The 21,021-nt window shown below is 39.5% G+C and overlaps 2 protein-coding genes across 2 annotated transcripts; one reads left to right on the top strand and one right to left on the bottom strand.

Annotated features, from left to right (window-relative positions):
• Nucleotides 1-1,306: 1,306 nt before the first annotated feature.
• On the bottom strand, nt 1,307-6,886 carry LOC125080090 (olfactory receptor 8K5-like). The gene is given in 3 exon segments (XM_047693933.1): nt 1,307-2,068; nt 2,070-2,267; nt 6,852-6,886. Coding segments are annotated over 2 exon segments (942 nt in total). The 5' UTR covers nt 2,250-2,267; nt 6,852-6,886.
• A 4,699-nt stretch (nt 6,887-11,585) lies between these two features.
• Nucleotides 11,586-18,286, top strand: LOC125079857 (olfactory receptor 5J2-like). Its single transcript, XM_047693582.1, is given in 4 exon segments — nt 11,586-11,610; nt 13,912-14,155; nt 14,715-14,817; nt 17,423-18,286. Coding segments are annotated over 4 exon segments (1,236 nt in total).
• Nucleotides 18,287-21,021: the final 2,735 nt, after the last annotated feature.

The raw sequence follows: 21,021 nt of genomic DNA, 5'->3' as shown, positions 1-21,021 counted from the left end.
GAAATGACAGATGCTGGCGAGGATGCGGAGAAAGGGGAACCCTCCTACACTGTTGGTGGGAATGCAAGCTGGTGCAACCACTCTGGAAAACAGCATGGAGGTTCCTCAAAATGTTGAAAATAGAACTACCCTATGACCCTGCAATTGCACTGCTGGGTATTTACCCTAAAGATACAAACGTAGTGATCCGAAGGGGCACATGCACCGGAATGTTTATAGCAGCAATGTCTACAATAGCCAAACTATGGAAAGAACCTAGATGTCCATCAACAGACGAATGGATAAAGAAGATGTGGTATATATACACAATGGAATACTATGCAGCCATCAAAAGAAATGAAATCTTGCCATTTGCGACGACGTGGATGGAACTAGAGGGTATCATGCTTAGTGAAATAAGTCAATCGGAGAAAGACAACTATCATATGATCTCCCTGATATGAGGGAGAGGAGATGCAACATGGGGGGTTGAGGGGGTAGGAGAAGAGTAAATGAAACAAGATGAGATTGGGAGCGAGACAAACCATAAGTGACTCTTAATCTCACAAAACAAACTGAGGGTTGATGGGGGGAGGGGGTTGGGAGAGGGGGTGGGGTTATGGATATTGGGGAGGGTATGTGCTATGGTGAGTGTTGTGAAGTGTGTAAACCTGGCGATTCGCAGACCTGTACCCCTGGGGATAAAAATATATGTTTATAAAGCTGTGAAAAAAAAAAAAAAAAAAGAAAGAAAGGATGAATCCCCAAGTTTTGTAGCAACATGGACGGGACTGGAAGAGATTATGCTGAGTGAAATAAGTCAAGCAGAGAGAGTCAATTATCATATGGTTTCACTTATTTGCGGAGCATAACAAATAGCATGAAGGACAAGGGGAGATGGAGAGGAGAAGGGAGTTGAGGGAAATTGGAAGGGGAGGTGAACCATGAGAGACTATGGACTCTGAAAAACGATCTGAGAATTTTGAAGGGGTGGGGGGTGGGAGGTTGGGGGCACCAGGTGGTGGGTATTGTAGAGGGCACGGATTGCATAGAGCACTGGGTGTGGTGCAAAAATAATGAATATTGTTATGCTGAAAAAATAAAAATTAAAAAAAAAAAACAAGGAATATTTTGGGTGGGTGTATTTAATTAAGATCCAAAATATGAACTAAATATATAAATATATTGGTTGAAAATAAGAGAAAGAATTTGCACATTATAATTAGTCTCTCTTCTGGAGCCAAAAAGAACGTAATTTTATCTATTAGATTTTTAAGTGGCATTTGCCTTTATCATAGTTTATTAGAACAATATTCCTCATTGAATATTAGATACAAAGTTTGCATTGATTCTTAGTGACCCTGTGGAAGGCATTCTTTACCTCTTTGTTCCTTAGGCTGTAGATCAAGGGGTTAAGCATAGGGATCACTAGTGTGTAAAACACAGAGGCCATTTTATCAGTATCAAAGGAATGGGCAGATTTGGGCTGCATGTACATAAATAGTAGAGACCCATAGAACACAACCACCACTGTCAGATGAGAGCCACATGTGGAGAAAGCTTTTCTCCTGCTCTCTGCAGAATGCATTCGAAATATAGATATCAAAATTAGTATGTAGGACACTAGTACTGCCAGCAGGGAAGAGATCAAATTAAATGCTGAAAATACTATAATCAACAATTCTATTTCTTGTGCATTTGAGCAGAGCATAACTAACAAGGGAACATCATCACAATAGAAATGACTGATAACATTAGAACCACAGAAGGTCAATGTAAAAATCTTAATAGTGAACATTAGAGCCTGAAAGGTACTGTAGAGGTATGGAATGCCCACCAGCACATGGCAGAGTCTCTGGGACATAATAACATTGTAGAGCAGAGGGTTACAGATGGCCAAATAGCAGTCATAGGCCATAGCTGACAAGATGAAAAACTCACTGATAATGAACGTAAGGAAGAAAGCCAACTGTGTGGCACATGCACAATAAGAAATGGTATTTTGATCCACAACAAAATTTACTAGCATCTTGGGACAAATGACAGTAGAATTACCAAGGTCAATGAAAGCCAGGTGTTTGATAAAAAAAATACATAGGTGTGTGGAGGCGGGAGTCCAGCTGGATCAAGGTGATCAGTCCCAGGTTGCTCACTACTGTGATTGTGTAGATGATGAGGAAGACCCCAAACAGGGGAACCTGAAGCTCAGGCAGCCTTGGGACCCCCATCAGAATGAACCCAGTCAGTGACGTTAGATTCTGTTGGTCCATTTAGACCAATTAGCTCTTCTAGGAAGAAACAGAGAGTTTGCCATCAGCTTTCACATAGTATCATTTAAACATATTATAACGTTTGCAGACAGAATGTAGATTTTTGCTTTGTAATGGGATAGAAAAATAATTCCCCCGTCTGATTTTGAAACTAAAAGAATTGTGGGACACCTGGGTGGCTCAGTTGGTTAAGCAGCTGCCTTCGGCTCAGGTCATGATCCCAGCGTCCTGGGATCGAGTCCCACATCGGGCTCCTTGCTTGGCAGCGAGCCTGCTTCTCCCTCTGCCTCTGCCTGCCACTCTGTCTGCCTGTGCTCACTCTCGCTTCTCTCTATGACAAATAAATAAATAAAATCTTAAAAAAAAAAAAGAAACTAAAAGAATTGATAGACCCTTCTACTTCTCAACAGGAAGGATCCACATGAAACACATGCACTGATATGGCTGATTAAATAGATAGAACAATATTTGGAACATATCCACTGATTTTTAAAAAGCCATATAAGTATTGATACAGATTTATTAGATTTTATTTCTTCTACACAATGATATCACAATTTTCCTTTAGTACACTTCCAGTTTCATATGAGAATTCCGGGGAAATTTTGATATTCTTAAAGAAAGAAGCAGAAATAATATGGAGTTAACGAAGTTTGAGATTTAAGTTCCCTCATGAGCATTTTCAAGGCCCTGGATGGGGACTTTGCAATGAACTAACAAAGTGATATATCTTTGTAAAAGTCGAAAATGTAAAATATTTTAACTTTTTAGCTTTGATCAATTAAGTCCGCTTTCTATCCCCAATCCCACTTCTGCTCCACCATTCTTCGGCTAATATCAAAACACATTGGTATGTCTGCAGGCATTTGTGGGGTCCAGTAAAGGGGAGGTTGAGTAAATAATACTTTATTTGATGGTTAGTGAGTATATCTATGCTTCAAAATCAATGATATTTATCACTGAATAGTGCTATTTTGGTGTAAGAACAGCTTCTAAGAACACTCATACCACCCAATAGCCTGAGATGTATGTAAAATTTCATTAATAAAAACATGTTCATACATTTTATGATGATTTTGACTACAAGTGAACTTTTAAGATTATTTTTCCACTCTAAATACTCACATTTACTCCTCAATTTACATGCATAATTTTTATTTCCTTTTTTTTTTTTTTAAAGACAATCTTAAATGAGTATAAGCTTCAAAATGCACAAGATTTGGGTCCATTCCTGAGGTGCCTGGTGGCAAAGTTGGTTAAGTGTCTGAATCTTGGCTTTGGTTCAGGTCGAGATCTCAGGGTGCTGAGGTCTAACCTTGCGTCAGGCTTCATGCTCAGCAGCAGTCTGCTTAAGACTCTCTCTCTCTCTTCCTCTGCCCATTCTCCACACCAAATAAATACATTTAAAAAAAAAGATTTTATCTATTTATTTGAAAGAGAGAAAGAAAGCATGAGCAAGGGAGGGACAAAGGGAGAAGGGACAAAAGGAGAAAACTCTCCACTGAGGGGGGAGAGCAACACAGGATTTGATTTCACGACCCTGGGATCATGACCTGAACTGAAGGCAGATGTTTAACTGACTGAGCTACTACCCAGGTGCCCCAATAAGTGAATCTTAAAAACAAAATGAAAAAAAGGGGGCACCTGGGTGGCTCAGTGGGTTAAGCCTCTGCCTTCAGCTCAAGTCATGATCCCAGGGTCCTGGGATCATCCTGCCTTGGGTTCTGCTCAGCAGGGAGCCTGCTTCCCCCTCCCCCTCTGCCTGCCTCTCTGCCTACTTGTGATCTCTGTCTGTCAAATAAACAAATAAAATCTTTAAAAAATGTGGAAAAGAGATACGCATCCCTTTTTGTTAATATATACAATTTATATAAATATTCAGGGATTTTCAATATTGAATTTTATATGCTATATTTCCTTTAATGTAGTCACTTATATTCGTAAATTAATTCTTCCACTGTGGATATGATAAGGTCTATAAAGCATTTAACATACTTATTTGAGCATTTATTACATCAACTTATTTCTTGAATTGTGGACTGGGATATATGTAGAGTATAACACTGACTTGCAAATATTTCAGGGATAAGTCTTTCCTTTTTCATTTCATAAAATTTACATGGAAAGTCAGTGAAGCAGAGTGATTAAAAACAGTGAACCTGCTTTAGCTTAAACCACTTGGATTCCCTTCCTTTCACATACAGAAATTGTGGAATTCTGTAAGCATGATTTTCAACTAGAGGAGTAATTGGAGTTGAACATATCTAGTCAGATAAATGGAGATTAGAATTACTATAATGTAATAAGGTGTCTAGCATTAGCCTGCACAACTATCAGTCTGAATGGGTCAAGGTAGACCCTTCTACAGATGGGAGGGAGCTCCTGGGACCCTACCACAAGGTCAGCTGGAGTCTGAAGCTACTTGGTGGCAGTTGGCCGAGTTCTAAGAATTCAGCTGCTACTTTTTAGTGTTGATTTAGGCAGTTCAATCCCAGAAATGGGCATGGAGGAGCAAAGATATACGGGAGATTGTTGAACAATTTCTTTCCGATTTTGCTAGATGATATTATCTGCTGTTCTTCCGTTGGGTCTCACCCAGCTTTCAGGGCCCTTCCTCTTGCACAATAAATGCCGAGTGTTGCAGAATCTGCTTATCATGGGTTTTCCCACAGAATAGAAAATGCACTGGGTAACCAAGTAATTCAGAATTCCAGTACCAATCCTACCACTTTGAAATCTTTAATGTGTGGCCAGCAATTATTCTAGTGAGTTTATTGAATTTATCTCCCTTTTTAGTGTCAGTTATTATCTCCCTAGGAAGTCAGCCAGATTCTGTTACCTGGACCATTCTTTTTTTCATATTAATTTTTATTTTATTATGTTAAGAATACTTAACATGAGATCTACCTCACTAAAAGATGTTTAAATGCATAATACAGTATTGTTAATCATATGCACATTGTTGTATAACACATCTCCAGGTTTATTCATCTTGCATTAACTGAAACTTTATACCCGTTGGTTACCAATTCCGCATATGATCTAGGAACCCTACTTTTTTTTCCCCCATTTTATTTTATTTTATTTTCAGTGTTCCAAAATTCATTGTTTATGCACCACACCCAGTGCTCCATGCAATACATGTCCCCCATAATACCCACCACCAGGCTCACCCAACACCCTACCCCTTTCCCCTCCAAAACCCACAGTTGGTTTCTCAGAGTCCACAGTCTCTCATGGTTCGTCTCCCCCTCTGATTCCCCCCAACTCACTTCTCTCCATCTCCCAATGTCCTCCGTGTTATTTCTTATGCTCCGCAAGTAGATGAAACCATATGATACTTGACTCTCTCTGCTTGACTTATTTCACTCAGAATAATCTCCTCCAGTCCCATCCATGTTGATACAAAAGTTGGGTATTCATCCTTTCTGATGGAGGCATAATACTCCATTGTATATATGGACCATATCTTCTTTATCCATTTGTCCATTGAAGGGTTCTTTCCACAGTTTGGCGACTGTGGCCATTGCTGCTATGAACATTGGGGTACAGATGGCCCTTTTCACTACATCTGTATCTTTGGGGTAAATACCCAGTAGTGCAATTGCAGGGTCACAGGGAAGCTCTATTTTTAATTTTTTGAGGAATCTCCACACTGTTCTCCAAAGTGGCTGCACCAACTTGCATTCCCACCAACAGTGTAAGAGGGTTAGGAACCTTACTTCTGAGTATTTATCAAGAAGAATTGCTATCAAGATCTTAAAGAAATAGTAATACTCTGTCCATTCTTCTTTTTTGAAAAGGATATCTGATCAATTTTGAATATCATCATGTAAACATTTAAAATACTTCTATTTAGGGCCAACAGAGTACACAGGATATAAAAAGTGTGCAAAGGGATGACTTTTTAATCTTTAGACATGGTAACATTAGTAAGGAGTTATTTGAGGTTCTGGACTTTGTTCATAACTCTTAGAAGCTATTCTACTCAATCAGTTTGTAAAGCCCATTCTGCACAAATAAAACAAGTAGTAAGCAACCCAGTTGGGAAAACAAATGAATTACTAAAATGTCTACACGCTCATACCTGTGAGTCCTCACATTACAACTACTTATAGTTTATAAAATACAGTGTAGGAAATATATATCTTAAAATATTCTTTTTCAAATATTTCACTGGATATATTTATATGAAAGAATATTATTAAATATCATATAAGACATATACTGAAATTGTTATATGAAATTCATATGTATCTTGGCATTCTGTATTTTATCTAGAAATCCTAACTTTAACATTTTCTAGTTAATGAGACCAGTGATGATTTTTTTCAGATAGTTCTTTCTCTTCATTTATAATATCAAAATTCTACTATTGATTCTCACAAATCAAACAGATCGATGATGTCAGTCAATTCATAGGACTTAGTGTCCTAAAAAGACCATTCCTTTCCAGGAAACTACAGTTAACAAAAAATGTAATGGATTTTTTTGGTGTGTTAGAAAGAATTAGCTGTCAGTGTCCATGGTCAGAAGTCAGGAGTCATGGGAAATTGCCAAGACCCAGATGATAATCAAAATTAACAAGTCCTAGCCACTCACCTTTAATGAACTGGGTTTTCTTCTTCTAAATTACTTTTACTTTTTCTTTGGGTAGGGGCAATTTATGCTTTTCTTCTCCTTGTGATGCTCTCTGAGGAAATAGCATGCAATTCACCCAGATGATGATGCCCAAATCATCTGAGAGATTTTTAAAAATTGTTATGTGTCACCTACCAATTATCCAGAATACCCTACATATTCCCTAGTGAAAAATGTAAGAGACAACTCAAGGAAAGGAACAAACAGCATAGATGATCTGGATAGTTCCATGGAGACTTATGTGATAAAAGTGCACTTATGCATACAGAGCCAATGATTAAAGTAACAATGGAAAATACTTTGACATCAGCGTTAGCCCAGTAAAACTGGAACAGTTCCAGAAACCATGGATAACTTTGAAAATAACGTCATAATCAGACAGGATTTTTTCTTTGAATTTATTATTCAAATACAAATATATCAGTGGCCACTGGGTTAAAATATGTCATTTAACCTCAGTAAAATGGATGCTACTATTCCCATATTCAGAGAACCCCAAGCTCATGTAATTTGCCCAAAGTCACATGATTGACAAGTAGAAGTTTTGAAACAAAGTCTCATCTTTAAATGATTGATACATATGCCTTGTTCTTTCATATGGCAAACCTGTAATAATTACTGTAATGCAATTAGTTACTATAATGTTTACCTCAAGGGTGGTGTCTCCTGAGCTGAGATCCTACCAACCTTGGATCACTAATTCTTTTTCTGCAATGTCTAGTCTGCTGTTAAAAAGTGAACAATAAAATGTTTATGTCTGATATTACCACCTGCCCTTGGTAACACATTTAGATTCTCTATCATAATTCCTGTTTCTCTTTTTAATGTCCCTGTTTGCCTTTAAATTCTTGCAAATATTTGCAACTGTTTTAAAGCCCTTATCTGCTAGTTCTGCCCTTATCTGCTAATTCTATTATCTCTGTTGTTCCTAGGTCTAGTACTGATGATTTGTTTTTATCTGGGGTTATGTACAACTTTTTCCTCCTTCTTCAACCTGCAGAGAAATATAACTTTGCATGCTAAACACTGCAAACATTCTGCAGTTGAGTAGGGATTTTTTAAAAGATTTTATTTATTTATTTGACTTAAAAAAAAAAAAAAAGGCACAAGCAGAGGGAGCTGTGGAGGGACAAGCAGGCTCCTGCTGAGCAGGGAGTCCAATGCAGGGCTCCATTCCAGGACCGGGGGTTAGTGACCTGAGCCAAAGGCAGACACTTAACTGACTGAGCCACCCAGGGGGTCCCTGAGTAGGGAACTGTTCTTTAAACAATGTTGCATTTTAGCAAACTTTTTTTACTTGCAAATTGACTTAATCCTTCTGAGAGTTAGTGTTGAGCTCTGTTACAGTGCAGTATAGTGAATCTTTTCATCTGGGGCAAGTTCTCTCTTTTGCAGTCTGCACTGGAAGCTAGATATTCAATGTTTCCTCACTAAGGTTTGATAGAATTTGAATGTATCTCACCTGTGTGAATCACTCATTTTCATCATACAGATCCCTGGTAGATTCTTTTTCTTTTATAGTTGTTCCTGATCTGGGATTATGGGGTCTCACCTTAATATGTGCACTTTAGAAGTTATCCAAAATCTCAAACTCCATGCTGCATCCCTCTGCTTAGGTCTTCATAATCCTGTACTCAACTCCCATATTCCAGCGCTCAGCCCTTCCTAATCTGACCTTGTGCTTTCATTTCAACTTGACTACTGTGTTCTCCATGTGCCCCAACCACTGCCCCATGTCAGGAATCAGTTAAAATGCTCCTTTTCTCTAGATCGGAGTCCTGAACTGCCATTTGCCAAATACCTGAAAACATTTGTCACCTGTGTGTTAACAATTTTCCAGTTATTTCAGTAGCAGAGTTATTAAAATCCAATATTCCTGTTACAGAGATTGACAAGACTCCTGAGGAAACACATGCTACCAATTTCCCCTTATAGGTCTGATTTTTAGCATCCTTCTGGATGTAGGAAAGACGTTAGGGTTCAAAGCTCACAGCCAAGAAAGAATTCTTAAGATGTCTTTGAGGCAAAGAGGTGGTTTTATTAAAGCACAGGAGAGGATGCGTGGGGAGAAAGAGCTGCACTGGGGTCATGAGGAGTGGTCCATTTTATGCTTTCAAGTTGGGAGGGGTTAGGAATAATGTAAGCCTCCCAGGTATTTTGAAAACAAGGTTTCCAGGATCCTGAGGGGCTTGCTATTGTTAGGAAAGGTCAATAGTTAACTGTTGGGGTTGGGATAATGTTAAGCTAAGATTACCTTTTGCTTTTAGCAAAGTATTAACATCTAGACAGCTAAGTTCCTAGAGGAATGTCACTCTGTTATGGAACCTGGACTGGATCTGGTGGAAGAACCAAGGGCACTAAGAGACTTTGGAGGATCAAAGGTTTATTTAATACCAGTGGGCTCAAAAGAGGTTGTTCTCCAAGGGTCTGAGCCCCAGCACAAGCAGGGAGGGGAATTTATACCCTTCCACTTCTGCATACTTGGTACTTTCAGCGTGTAGGAAATGGGGTAGGGAAGAAGAACCCGGAAGGGCTTTGAGACAGGGACTGGATTCCCTTGCTGGTTTGGTCAGCCATCTTTAGAGCACAGTTTTTCCCTATCATTCCTCCCTTTGATTCCCCTTTAAACACCTAGTTTAGAGGGCATCATTATCATCTATTACAATGGCCTTGCAAGGCTAGTATTTGGGCAGTGGCTCACCTGGTAACAGTATTTTCTATGAACTTATCAATCCATCTTGTTTCCTAAGGCTGCCTAATAAGCAATAGTAATAACAAGTTTCTGTGAGAAGAGTCCAATCAGAAGGGGCAGCAATGTAAAGTCCAACTCCTGAGGTGAGGGTGTCCATGTCATGCTGACAAAAGCCAGGGACTACTGTGAACAGATGTCCATCAGTCAGTGGGGTCTCATCGAAGGTGTAGTCAGAGCAGGTCCATAGGATCTGGTTGGGTTTTCCATTGGTGTGATTCATCCAACTGGCGAAAACCTTCTTTACTCTAGAGTGGTGGACCCATTTGGTGACACCTAAGACCCTGAGGGCAGTAGGGGTGGTTAGAACAACAGTGTGGGTCCCTGTCCACCAGGGTTGGAGGGGGTCCTTTCTAAAGCTTCTCAGTAGATGTGTCTTCGAGTTTTTCCCAGGGCTTGGAGGTGTTGGGACACTTCTAAGTTTCCAATCTGTTCGAGGTCTCCTCTAAGCCTACTTACTATGGAGTGTGGTCTGCCATAGAGCCTTTGAGGTGAATTATAGCTGTGGCAATTTTTTAAATCCAGTTGAAGAGAATAAACAATATCAATGACCTCCAACAGTTATGCTCTACAGAAGTATGACATTCAGGTCCAGGCATAAAGGTAGTTGGATTTAAAGTCTGACATGTTTTAAGTATTATTTCAGGCATATCTATCAGTACAGCCTGGTATTTAGTAAGTTCTCCTCCATCATCCATCAGTGGCTTATGGTTTCTAAGATACTCTGGACCTGATGTGATGTTGTTAAAGTCAGGGGCTGTCCCATAACAAGCTTTGAGGCTCCTTTTACCAGGAGCACTGTTGTATGCTTAGCTAAAGCCTTTGTTTACAATTGTACCTCAATAAGGTGGCTTCTAGGATAAATATAACTGAAAAATACCATTAAGCTCTTTGTTTGAGGTATTAACATTCTAATTACAAAGGATCACTGGAAAGTGGGAGAAAACTTGTCTCAGGAGATAAGGCTATCCCCAAGTGCATTACCCAACCAATCATAAAGAAAGTGGTATTACCCATTATCTCCACAAGTCCATAGTTAACCCTATGGAGTGGGGTATGCTCTGGCTTTTAGGGAATGATTTCATTATCCCAGTCACACAGAACTGGTCAAGGTGATAAATTACACAATTGTTGGGGAGTCAGTCCCATTTTCCAGTTGTTTAATCATGTGCCATGGGGGCCTGTTATTTTTATCCCTGTTATTTTATTTATAATAAGCAAGAAGATTGTCTATGTATGAGTTACTGTGGTAATTTCTCTTAATTTTACCTCAAGTTATCTAGCCTTAGGTAAACAACAAACACTTAAAGAAAATCAAATCCATTATTTAACATCCACAAAGGTGGGGATTATTTCAACAATTTTTCCCTCTAAAATAACCCTCATTTCCAGAGGTACCCAAGTCAAGACTAATTTACTCAAGAAACAAGTCCAGTTCTAACCAACCTGGCCTAATTATTTACATAAGCTAAGCAAGAACAGTGAGTGATCAGATAGATCTTTTAGAATCTGCTTTGTTGGAACTTTATAAGAAATATCTAGGTTGAACATTTAGTAGCTTCTTTAGGCCAGAAGCCAAGCCATGTCCTAAGCCATGGACTTGCCATCAGACATGCCTGCAATACCTCTAAGATCTGGGCAGATTCCTCTTCATGAGGTCTTCAAAATATCCTGAACTTCCTGTACCTGCCAGGAAGTCACATTCTTTACTGACCTGGTAGGTTCCTGGGACCTCTGTAAGCAAGGTATCAGGCCAACAGTTCCAAAGGGCTTTATGGCTTCAGGTTTCATAAAGTCAACCTTAGCTCCTTAAAGCTGTCTGGTCATATCTGAGTCTATGTGTTTCTTTCTCAAATATGACTTTCCAGTAAAAGCCTTGGTAAAATAACCAATGTTTCTAATGGTGTCCTGTTACAGGTGAACAGATTCTTACTGAACTTATGCAAATGACTAGGATTGCCATGGAAGAAGGTATGCTTATGGAGACCTTTTTAGTTTAATTAGTTTAGTTTTCAGTTTCAGAGGGTTCATATAGAGGGAAAAAAGTTGCATGCTTTAATTTGCTTACAAATGATTGTTTTATCATGTCTCTGTAGGTCATAGAAATCTTACGTTTCCTTAAGCAGGAAGAGTGAACATTAAGGAACCAGCAATGTTTTTCAAACAAGGATCACAAAACTATAATCATCTTTTTAGTTCATTTAGTCCCATGTTACTGATTCTTGTTCAGTCTGAATGCAACTTCTTAGTTCTGGAAGTTCTTACTCATTTCAGTTTTAGGATTTTTAATATACTGAATACATATATCTCTCCTAAAAGTCCTTTATGTGAATCTCTTTGAAGATATAACTCACTTTATGAGAGAATTAGAACAATTTTAAGTGACAGACTCAAAATAGACATGGTTAATGATCTGATAGGAGAGTTCACTATAATACGATTGACAAGGAAACGCAGTTATTCTGTGATACATAACACTTCAACAGCCAGAACCAGAACATTACATACCAAAAAGGCAAGCCTAATTAGTCAACAAGACTTTGCTCATGATTTAAATCTTGGGGAAGTTTGTTTAAACCTTAGAACATTTTAAAGCACATGCCTACAGAGCATTAGGGATGTTAAAGTCCTGATAAACTCAAGACATAAAAACTGGTTTTTCTAAGCAGATGGAGGGAAAACAACTATTTGCGTTTTCTTATCAAGAGGAGACCAACAATTGAGAATACTTTGTCTTTTTGAACAGAGAGAAAATCAACTTTTTATACCAGTGTCTTTTAAAATTCATTTCAATCTTAGTCCATCCTGACCACACCTAAAATTCATTTCCAAAGATTTCCCATCACGAACCTTCTACAACTTTCTTTTGCATTCAGGTTTTGGTCCTAAGCCATTTCTTTCCAAACAAACATTCTCATTTAGGACAAAATTACCTTCTCTTACCTTCAACAAAATGTATTCCTACTTAACATATCTCCTGCTTTTCCATATGCAGAATTGTTTCCCTTATTTCCATCAGTCTTAGTTATAGTTAGCAGAATTTTGTACTCTTTAGAAACCTTAATCTCCAGTGAAGACTAAGGAGTAACCAATTGTGAACTGCTACACCAGAATTCTTAAACGGCAAATCTGTGAATCAGTTAAGCACAAAACATGTTTACCAACAGATTTAAATATCCTTAGTTCTTTGCAGTAAATCAAAAGTACAAACTTATGTCCAGTAATCACTGCTTTAGCACTTTATCCCATTTGGAAAAGACCTAGATGTTAAAAGATGTTAGATGTCCAACAAATTTAATTCCATTTATCATCCAACCAAAAGTTTAAGATTCAGGTTACCAAAGACTTTGAAAGCTACTTTAACAATCACCCATGAAAACTTTGATGAGACAATTACATTTTAGTCATCTTTTACTAACAACCCAACAGAGGTAATATAAGGTTATTTGACCTTCAGTAAACCTTGATAGAATAAAAGTTTCACATTTACCACTGATAACTTAAAAGACACATCTGTCTGAACTAAACCAACAAAGTTAGTTTAAATGCTGAATTGTGTTCCATCAGGATCTTCTCCATGGTCAATTTTCACCTGAGACACGTGGGGAAATCTGGAGTGGGTGATGATAGGTCCTGGGGAGCTCTTCTTGTTCCTTGACAGTGAAGGGAGGAGTCATGGTGCCTGAGGCACTGAGGATGGTCTAAAAGCCAGTTGCATGCTGCAACCAAGGTGGTACAGAAACAGGAAAAGGGGGGTGGGGAGGGGAAAGAGACAAAGTGCTTCCAGAGGGCAGAGAAGGCGTTCCTGGTTCAGGAGATCATTAGCTCCAGAGGAGCAGACTCCATGCTTTCCCACCCACAAGGGCAAGGGGTGGGGGTGGGGGATAGACAATCCATATTGGACCAGAGAAGATAGGGAATTTCCCAGAAACAAAGGAGTTTGGGTAGCTGCTTGGGAATATTCCTTCAAGTCCCCATCCTGAAGGATGCCTGGGATCGTGACCTGTGTGGAAGGCAGACACTTAACCGACTGAGCCATTCAGGTGCCTCCCCCACTTTCTCTTAAAGGTAAATATGAGAGCTCCTGTCATTTTACAGCCTGTTTCTGTCTGGATCAAGTTTCCTGTGGGCAGTCAGAGCTGCTAAATCAGGTATCTCCCCACACATGCCACTTACAAGAAGCAGGAGCACGGTCTTTCTGCAGCTCAGCTTTAGGCCCTGGGTGAGAGGACTGTGGTCCCCACACTTTCTGACAGGTTCATCCTTGTGCAGAGCTCATTCCTGTTGCTGCCCTTGATGCCCCCGGGCAAAGCCTCCCTGATAGACTTTTCTTCCTTACAGGTTTTGGGCTCTTTTACTTGGGTTACAAACGTCCTACTTTGGTCCTTCCTATTAGCACAGAATTGGACCCATGGGAGCAGACTTTGGGCTGTCTGAAGCCAAGAATCAATATACGGGAATTGGTCAGGGTGTCTGGGAGTCCAGACCATAATTTTGTAAATGACCTGGAGAGTGGGTAGGTCTTACGGTCCCTCAGCGGGCCAGATGACCCCAAAGATGGCCCATTCCAATTCACATAATGTGCCTAATTTTCCAGATGTTTTGATCCCATAGTCTCCTGAGAATCCCTTCTTAAAATTTTGAGCATACAGTCTAAGATGATAGGTTTTGAAGAGCTTCCACCCATGATGAACAGGGGGGCTCTCTTGGCATAAAGACAAATGAAGGGTGGGTGTCCCTCCAAAGGAGAGACCAGTCAGATGCCCACCTGTCTGCCATCCCAAAGGATACCTGTGTGCCTCTTAGCCATAGCGAGTCCATATAAACCCCGGACTGCTGCCCTGAAAGGGCTTGCCTTAGACCCTATGAAGTCACCACAGGAGCAGTTTAGGGTCACTCAGAATCCTTAGGCTTCTGGGTACCCTAAGGGAGCCCACCGTGGAGCCACAGAATCAGTCCGCCTGACAAACCAGGTCAAACTGCGCATTCACAAGGAAATTATTATAGTTCCTCCCCCCCAGGGGGCCCTGACCTGTGGAATTCCTTTTGGAAATTCCTTCTTGGCCCCCTTACAGGGGTGTTCCTGACCTGAAGGACCTCCCTGCCTGGGAGGCCCTACCTGTGAGACCTCTAAGAGGTCTCTGGGGAGGTGATCAGTCTTCCCATCCACCTTCAGCAGTAGGCCTGACTGGGTCCTGGGGCCCTGGGCTTTACTGGAATCCGACACTGGGACCAGGTCCTGACCTACCAAGTCTCCTTTGAGTCCAGGTGGGAACAGCGGGGTGGGCCAGCCTGAGGTAACTGGGTGGAAGACTGCCACAAATTAGGCAGGGCGCACCTTTTCCCTTAGATCCCTCATTACATCACTGCCCCACCATTGCCCCAAACCAGTGGCAACAATGTGCCAGCGCAGTTGGGTTTCCCAGTCAAGGAACCAAATGTTACAGAACCTGGACTGGATCCTGGTGGAAGAACCAAGTAGCACTGAGACTTTGGAGGATCAGAGGTTTATTTAACACTGGTAGGCTCAGAGGAGGTTGTTCTCCAAAGGTCTGAGCCCTGGCAGAAGCAGGCAAGGGAATTTATACCCTTCTACTCCCACATACTCGGTACTTTTGGCACATGGGGTATGGGGTAGGAAAGAAGAACCCGGAAGGGCTTTGAGACAGGGACTGGAATTCCCTTGTTGCTTTGGTCAGCCATCTTAGAGTACAGTTTTTCCCCTATCAAGTCTGCCTGTTTCAAGGACTTAATAATTTTTCTTCTGCCTTTGTTCTCCATATCACTTCTCATTATCCCTCATGATCATTATCCACTCTTTTTCAGATCAGATTTCTAAATATTCTGATGTAAATGTCTTTGGGAAGATACTTATTCTTCAATCTTTCTAAAAGTGAATGTTCCATTATTTTTGATAACCTCTTATCTCTAGTGCGCAGCATAATGCCTAGAGTATATCATCCATCAGTAAATATTAGCCTGATGAGTGTAAGTGATTTGGGAAGCAAAGGCAAAAGAAAAAAAAAAATTCCTAATTGCCTAAAGTTCATTGACAAGCACTTGAAACAAATACTGAGTCACCTTCCTCTGGGACCTCAGCTGCAACAAATGTTAATACTTTGCCAAAGGCAAAAGGCATTCTTAGCTTAACATAACCTTCCTCTGGGAGCTCAGATGCCTCATTGTTAATACTTTGCTAAGAGCAAAAGGCAATTTTAGCTTAACATTATCCCAACACCCCAGGGTCCTCTAAATCTACTTTAACATATAAAAATTCCTTTTGAAATTTCCTTTATCTCTATCCCTCAAGATGCATGTTCACAATCATCCTCCAAACATATGACTCACTGATCTCCATCTGAAGGGTCTCATGACTGAATTTTAACTAAACAGTAATAAATGACCTTTTCCTAACAATAGCTAGTCCCCTCAAGGTCCTAAAAACCTTGTTTCCAAAATACCTGGGATGCTTATGCTATCCTTAACCCACTCAACTTGAAAGTAAATAATGAGCAGCTCCTCATGACCCCAGTGCAGCTCTTTCTGCCCATGGATCCTGTCCCCATGCTTTAATAAAACCACCTTTTTGCACCAAAGATGTCTCAAGAATTCTATCTTGGCTGTTGGCTCTAAACCCCAACATCTTCCCTACATCATAAACACTGACTCTGAACAGGATTTCTAGCAAAATTTCTGCCAACTCATTCTGCATGTCAAACTGATGCATGTCAAACTGAGAATAGCGATAGGTGTCCTAACCATCAGAATTTGCTTGTTTACTGTGGATGTATGTGTTGCTTTGAAGTAGTAACATTTGTCAGTTTCCTTATCTTGAACATCTGGGTAAAGACAAAGTTTGTAACAAACCTAGAAACATCTATTTATCATTCCAGTAATTTACTTTTCTATTGAACAGCTTATCTTCATTATTGTTCCTATTATAGTTTGCTGAATTTCAAACATCTCCCCAAAGATAAAAAAAATTTTTGATTGATATTTTCTTAAGTTTTTTGTAGCATGTGAGTTATTATGCCCATTAGGGCAGTATACGAATCATGGGAAAATGTAAAGTCCTTTGAGAAATAGTGTTTCCTAAGCTTTCATTAGTTACCCTATAATGTGGGAGTGGTGCTTGAGTTCCTCAGAGGCCCTACTAAAGTGTATATATATAAATATATAGCTGTCCCCTATCCAAATATATTCAAATTCATCCTCTTAGAGGAAAAAAATTGAATATGCTAAAACTGTATTTATTAGTTTGTTATTCTGCTTTTTGTGCATTAATAGATACGATTTGCCTTCAATTATTGTACCTGGGGTTATCTTCAGATATATACTAATATAATCACTCTGTATATTCTATTATCATTAACTTATCATAAACTTAAATTGAAAAGCCAGAGAAAAAGATATGAAGTTTCTTTTTTTTTTTTTTAAAGATTTTATTTATTTGTCAGAGAGAGAGGGAGAGAGAGCGAGCACAGGCAGACAGAATGGCAGGCAGAGGCAGAGGGAGAAGCAGGCTCCCTGCTGAGCAAGGAGCCCGATGCGGGACTCGATCCCAGGATGCTGGGATCATGACCTGAGCCAAAGGCAGCTGCTTAACCAACTGAGCCACCCAGGCGTCCCAGATATGAAGTTTCTAAAACTGAAAGTTTAAAGTAGTTTTTGGTAAGTTCAACTTCTTTCATAATTTTTTAATCTGGAATTTCCTCATAGGAAGTAGATCAGTTAGAAAATTCGTTTTAAATCTGACAGAATCATATGGGTGTTAAAATGTTAGAGGTCGGGGCGCTTGGGTAGCTCAGGTTCCCCACAGGATCTGGTGGGGAATCTGGGCATGATCTTCATAATCCAAATCACTCCTAAGCTCCACACACCCATGTACTTTTTCCTCAGCTGCCTTTCATTTGTAGATGCCTGCTATTCCTCTGCAATTGGACCAAAAATGCTAATCAACCTTCTAGTTGTGAGGGGAACCATTACTTTCTCTGGGTGTATGGTACAACATTTGTGTTTTGGGGTGTTTGTTACCACAGAAGGCTTCTAGTTGTCAGTGATGGCCTATGACCGATATGTGGCCATTGTCAACCCTTTACTCTACAGGCTAGCCATGTCTAAGAGGAAATGTGTAGGGCTGGTCACTGGGTCATGGATATGTGGAATAATTAACTCATTAATACACACAGTAAGTTTAGGTAGACTGTCCTTCTGTAGGCTGAATGTTGTCAGTCACTTCTTCTGTGATATTCCCTCACTCCTAAAGCTGTCTTGTTCTGATACTTCCTTGAATGAATTGTTGCTCTTAACCTTCTCTGGAGTCATTGCCATCGCCACCTTCTTGATTGTGATCATTTCCTACATGTTCATTGTTTTCGCTATCCTGAAGATCCGGTCAGCAGCAGGCGGACAGAAAGCCTTCTCCACCTGTGCCTCCCACCTGACTGCTGTGACCATATTCTATGGTACCTTAAGCTTTAGTTACATCCAGCCAAGTTCCCAGTATTCCGTAGAACAGGAGAAGGTGGTTTCTGTGTTCTATACACTAGTGATTCCCATGTTAAACCCACTTATTTACAGTCTGAGAAACAAAGAGATAAAGGGTGCTGTGGGAAGGGCCATAGAAATGAAACATTTCCCCTGTTAATTTCAACAGGTTCCCTGCTAACCTACAACAGTCTACCAGTCAGTTCCTACCTCAGTGAATTTCATGAATGTGAAAGTTTTTAAGGATTGTACAGAACTTTTTATCCTACACACTTACACTTACTTGTAATACAAGCAGACAACCAGAAAAGGCAAGCTATTTTATTCATATAGTGGCATCATAAAAACAATAGTTTGTCATATAAGTCTTCTGATATTCTAGTGTGTGAATTTCTGAATCAATGCAAAATACTGTATTTCATATTTTGTGTGTGATTTAGAGAAAATAATTGTATAATAACATTTGCAAGTAAGGACATAAAAAGAGTATTTATTAAAAATATTTTTTTTCTCAAAAACCCAAGACTATAGATATAATCCTATAGCTGATATGTGCCTTCATTAACTTGTATTTTATTTTAAAGAGTGCTTGTGATATTGCAATTTGTAATAAGAAGTGTATATTTGGGGCACCTGGGTGGCTCAGTGTGTTAAGCCTCTGCCTTCTGCTCAGGTCATGATCTCAGGGTTCTGGGATCAAGCCCTGCATCCAGCTCTCTGCTCAGCAGGGAGCCTGCTCCCTCCTCTCTCTCTGCCTACTTGTGATCTCGGTCTGTCAAATAAATAAATCAAATCTTTGAAAAAAAAAAAAAAAGAAATGTATATTTGGTCTTCACCCAATTTCTGGCACAGAGCTCCAAAAACCCTTGGAATCTGGAAAGGGATAAGAGCAAAAAAGATGTTTTTTATTATGTTAATGAGGTAATTTTTGGAAAGTACCACAGGATGGGGGCTGTTGCTAGGGGAACAGAACATGAATAGATGGGTGGAAGTTTCAGTTCTACCCCCTGATTTCTGGGGATGAGAGAGGGGTTGGAGGTTAAATCAGTTATCAATGGCCAGTGATTTAATTAATCTTGCTGTGTAATAAAGCCTCCATAAATTCCCAGAAAGAATGGGTTTAGAAGGCTTCCCGGTTGGTGAACCGGAACACTTCCAAATGCCACTGTCCCAGGTCCTAAACTCCATGAGGGCAGAAGCTCCGTTCTTTGGGACCTTCCTCTGTGTATCTCTTCATTTGACTGTTGGTTTGTATCCCTTGGCATTCTTTGTAACACACCAGTAATCTACTGTCTGAACTGTTTATCTGAGTTCTGAGAGCTGCCTTAGGAAAGTATCAAGCCCATGAATGGGATCATTGGAACCTCTACTTTGGACTCAGTTAGTCAGAAACACCAGTAACAACCTGGTCTTGGGTTGGGTGAATTGTAGGACTTCTTGGTGGTGGGAATTTCTTGCCACTAACATCAGCAGAATTGAGCTGACGAGGAAGGCTTTTCAAAGGCTGCCAAGAGCTGCCTGAGCAATGTCAGAAGCTCTCAGTCCTGACCACCAGTATGTAATGTTCTGGCTGAAAATTATATAAAGATTTAACAGTGAAAAAAGAGGTGGGAAAACCACACACACACACACACACACACACACACACGCTGAAATTTGGGTACAGTCATTCCATTTCAGCGTTTCAAAAAGCTTATTTGGTCCATGTTTCTTGCTTTTCTAGGTTTACTTTCTGAAGAGAGAGGTTGGTTGTCCTCCCAGTACCTTTCGAGATTGTTACAGGAGCCTCAAGATTTCCATTTCAGATGTTTCATTTCTAGTTCTGTGTGTAGGATCACTAAAAGAGCAACTTTCTAATCAAATTCAAAACCTTCCCTCTTTTTAAGCATCCTCTTCCTCTTTATTCAAGATTTAAAAGCAAAAAATGGTAAGAACACATGCTGGAAACTTATCATTTACAAAAATTCCACTGAATAAACTTAAAAATCAGACTATGCAAGCTAACATGTACTTACTGGCTTAGTTCTGCAAGTACGCAGTGATTTGATAGCTTTCCTTCATTTAATAATGTCAACTTTTACTATTAACAAACAAAATAAATCTGAGGAAAATATATTTGCATTAAATTGAATGAATTAAAATTTTTCTGTATTTTTGAATTCTAATACCGTTAAGGTCAGTAGTTGCCATCTGCGATCCTCAAAGCCCATGAGTCAGTTGAAGAAATATTCAGGTGATTTTTTGTTGCTAATTTGTAAATGATAGGCCAGGCATATTAAACTGCTTAACAAAAATCTCTATAAACAAGAAAAAAATGACACCTCGGGGCTCAGTCGGTCAGGATTCTGCATTCTGTTCAGGTCATGATCCTGGGATCAAGACAGCAGGGAGTCTCCTTCTCCTCCTCCTTCCTGCTCATGCTTTCTCTCACTATCTCTGTCTCTCTCAAATAAATAAATTAAATAACTAAAAAAATTAATAAATAGGAAAAAATTTTCATATATTCCTGTAATAAAATTGTACAAATTTACAATTATAAAATGATTGTATTTACAAATAGATTTTGGAGTGCATATGATATGGATATAAATTGTTTAAAAATATTTATAACAATTAATCAGGAGAAATAAGAAGCTGGTGCCATAAAATTATTTCCAACAATGTAACAGTTGTCATAATTCTATTATTAACAAGGCATACTGTCAGTATATATACAGAAGGTATGCATAACTCATTTTACTGTGTTTCACTTGTTGCACTTCATAGATTGTTTTTTGTTTTGTTTTGTTTGTTTTTTCTTTTACAAATCAAAGGTTTGTGGCAATTCTGCATCAAGCAAGTGTATTGGCACCATTTTTCTTTCATTATTATTATATTTGAACTACTGCAATCTCA

This window comes from Lutra lutra, chromosome 10 (assembly GCF_902655055.1).
Source record: "Lutra lutra chromosome 10, mLutLut1.2, whole genome shotgun sequence".
Classification (NCBI taxonomy): Eukaryota; Metazoa; Chordata; class Mammalia; order Carnivora; family Mustelidae; genus Lutra; species Lutra lutra.
Note: the sequence above shows the minus strand (reverse complement) of the source record. Positions and strands in the feature narration are given on the sequence as shown.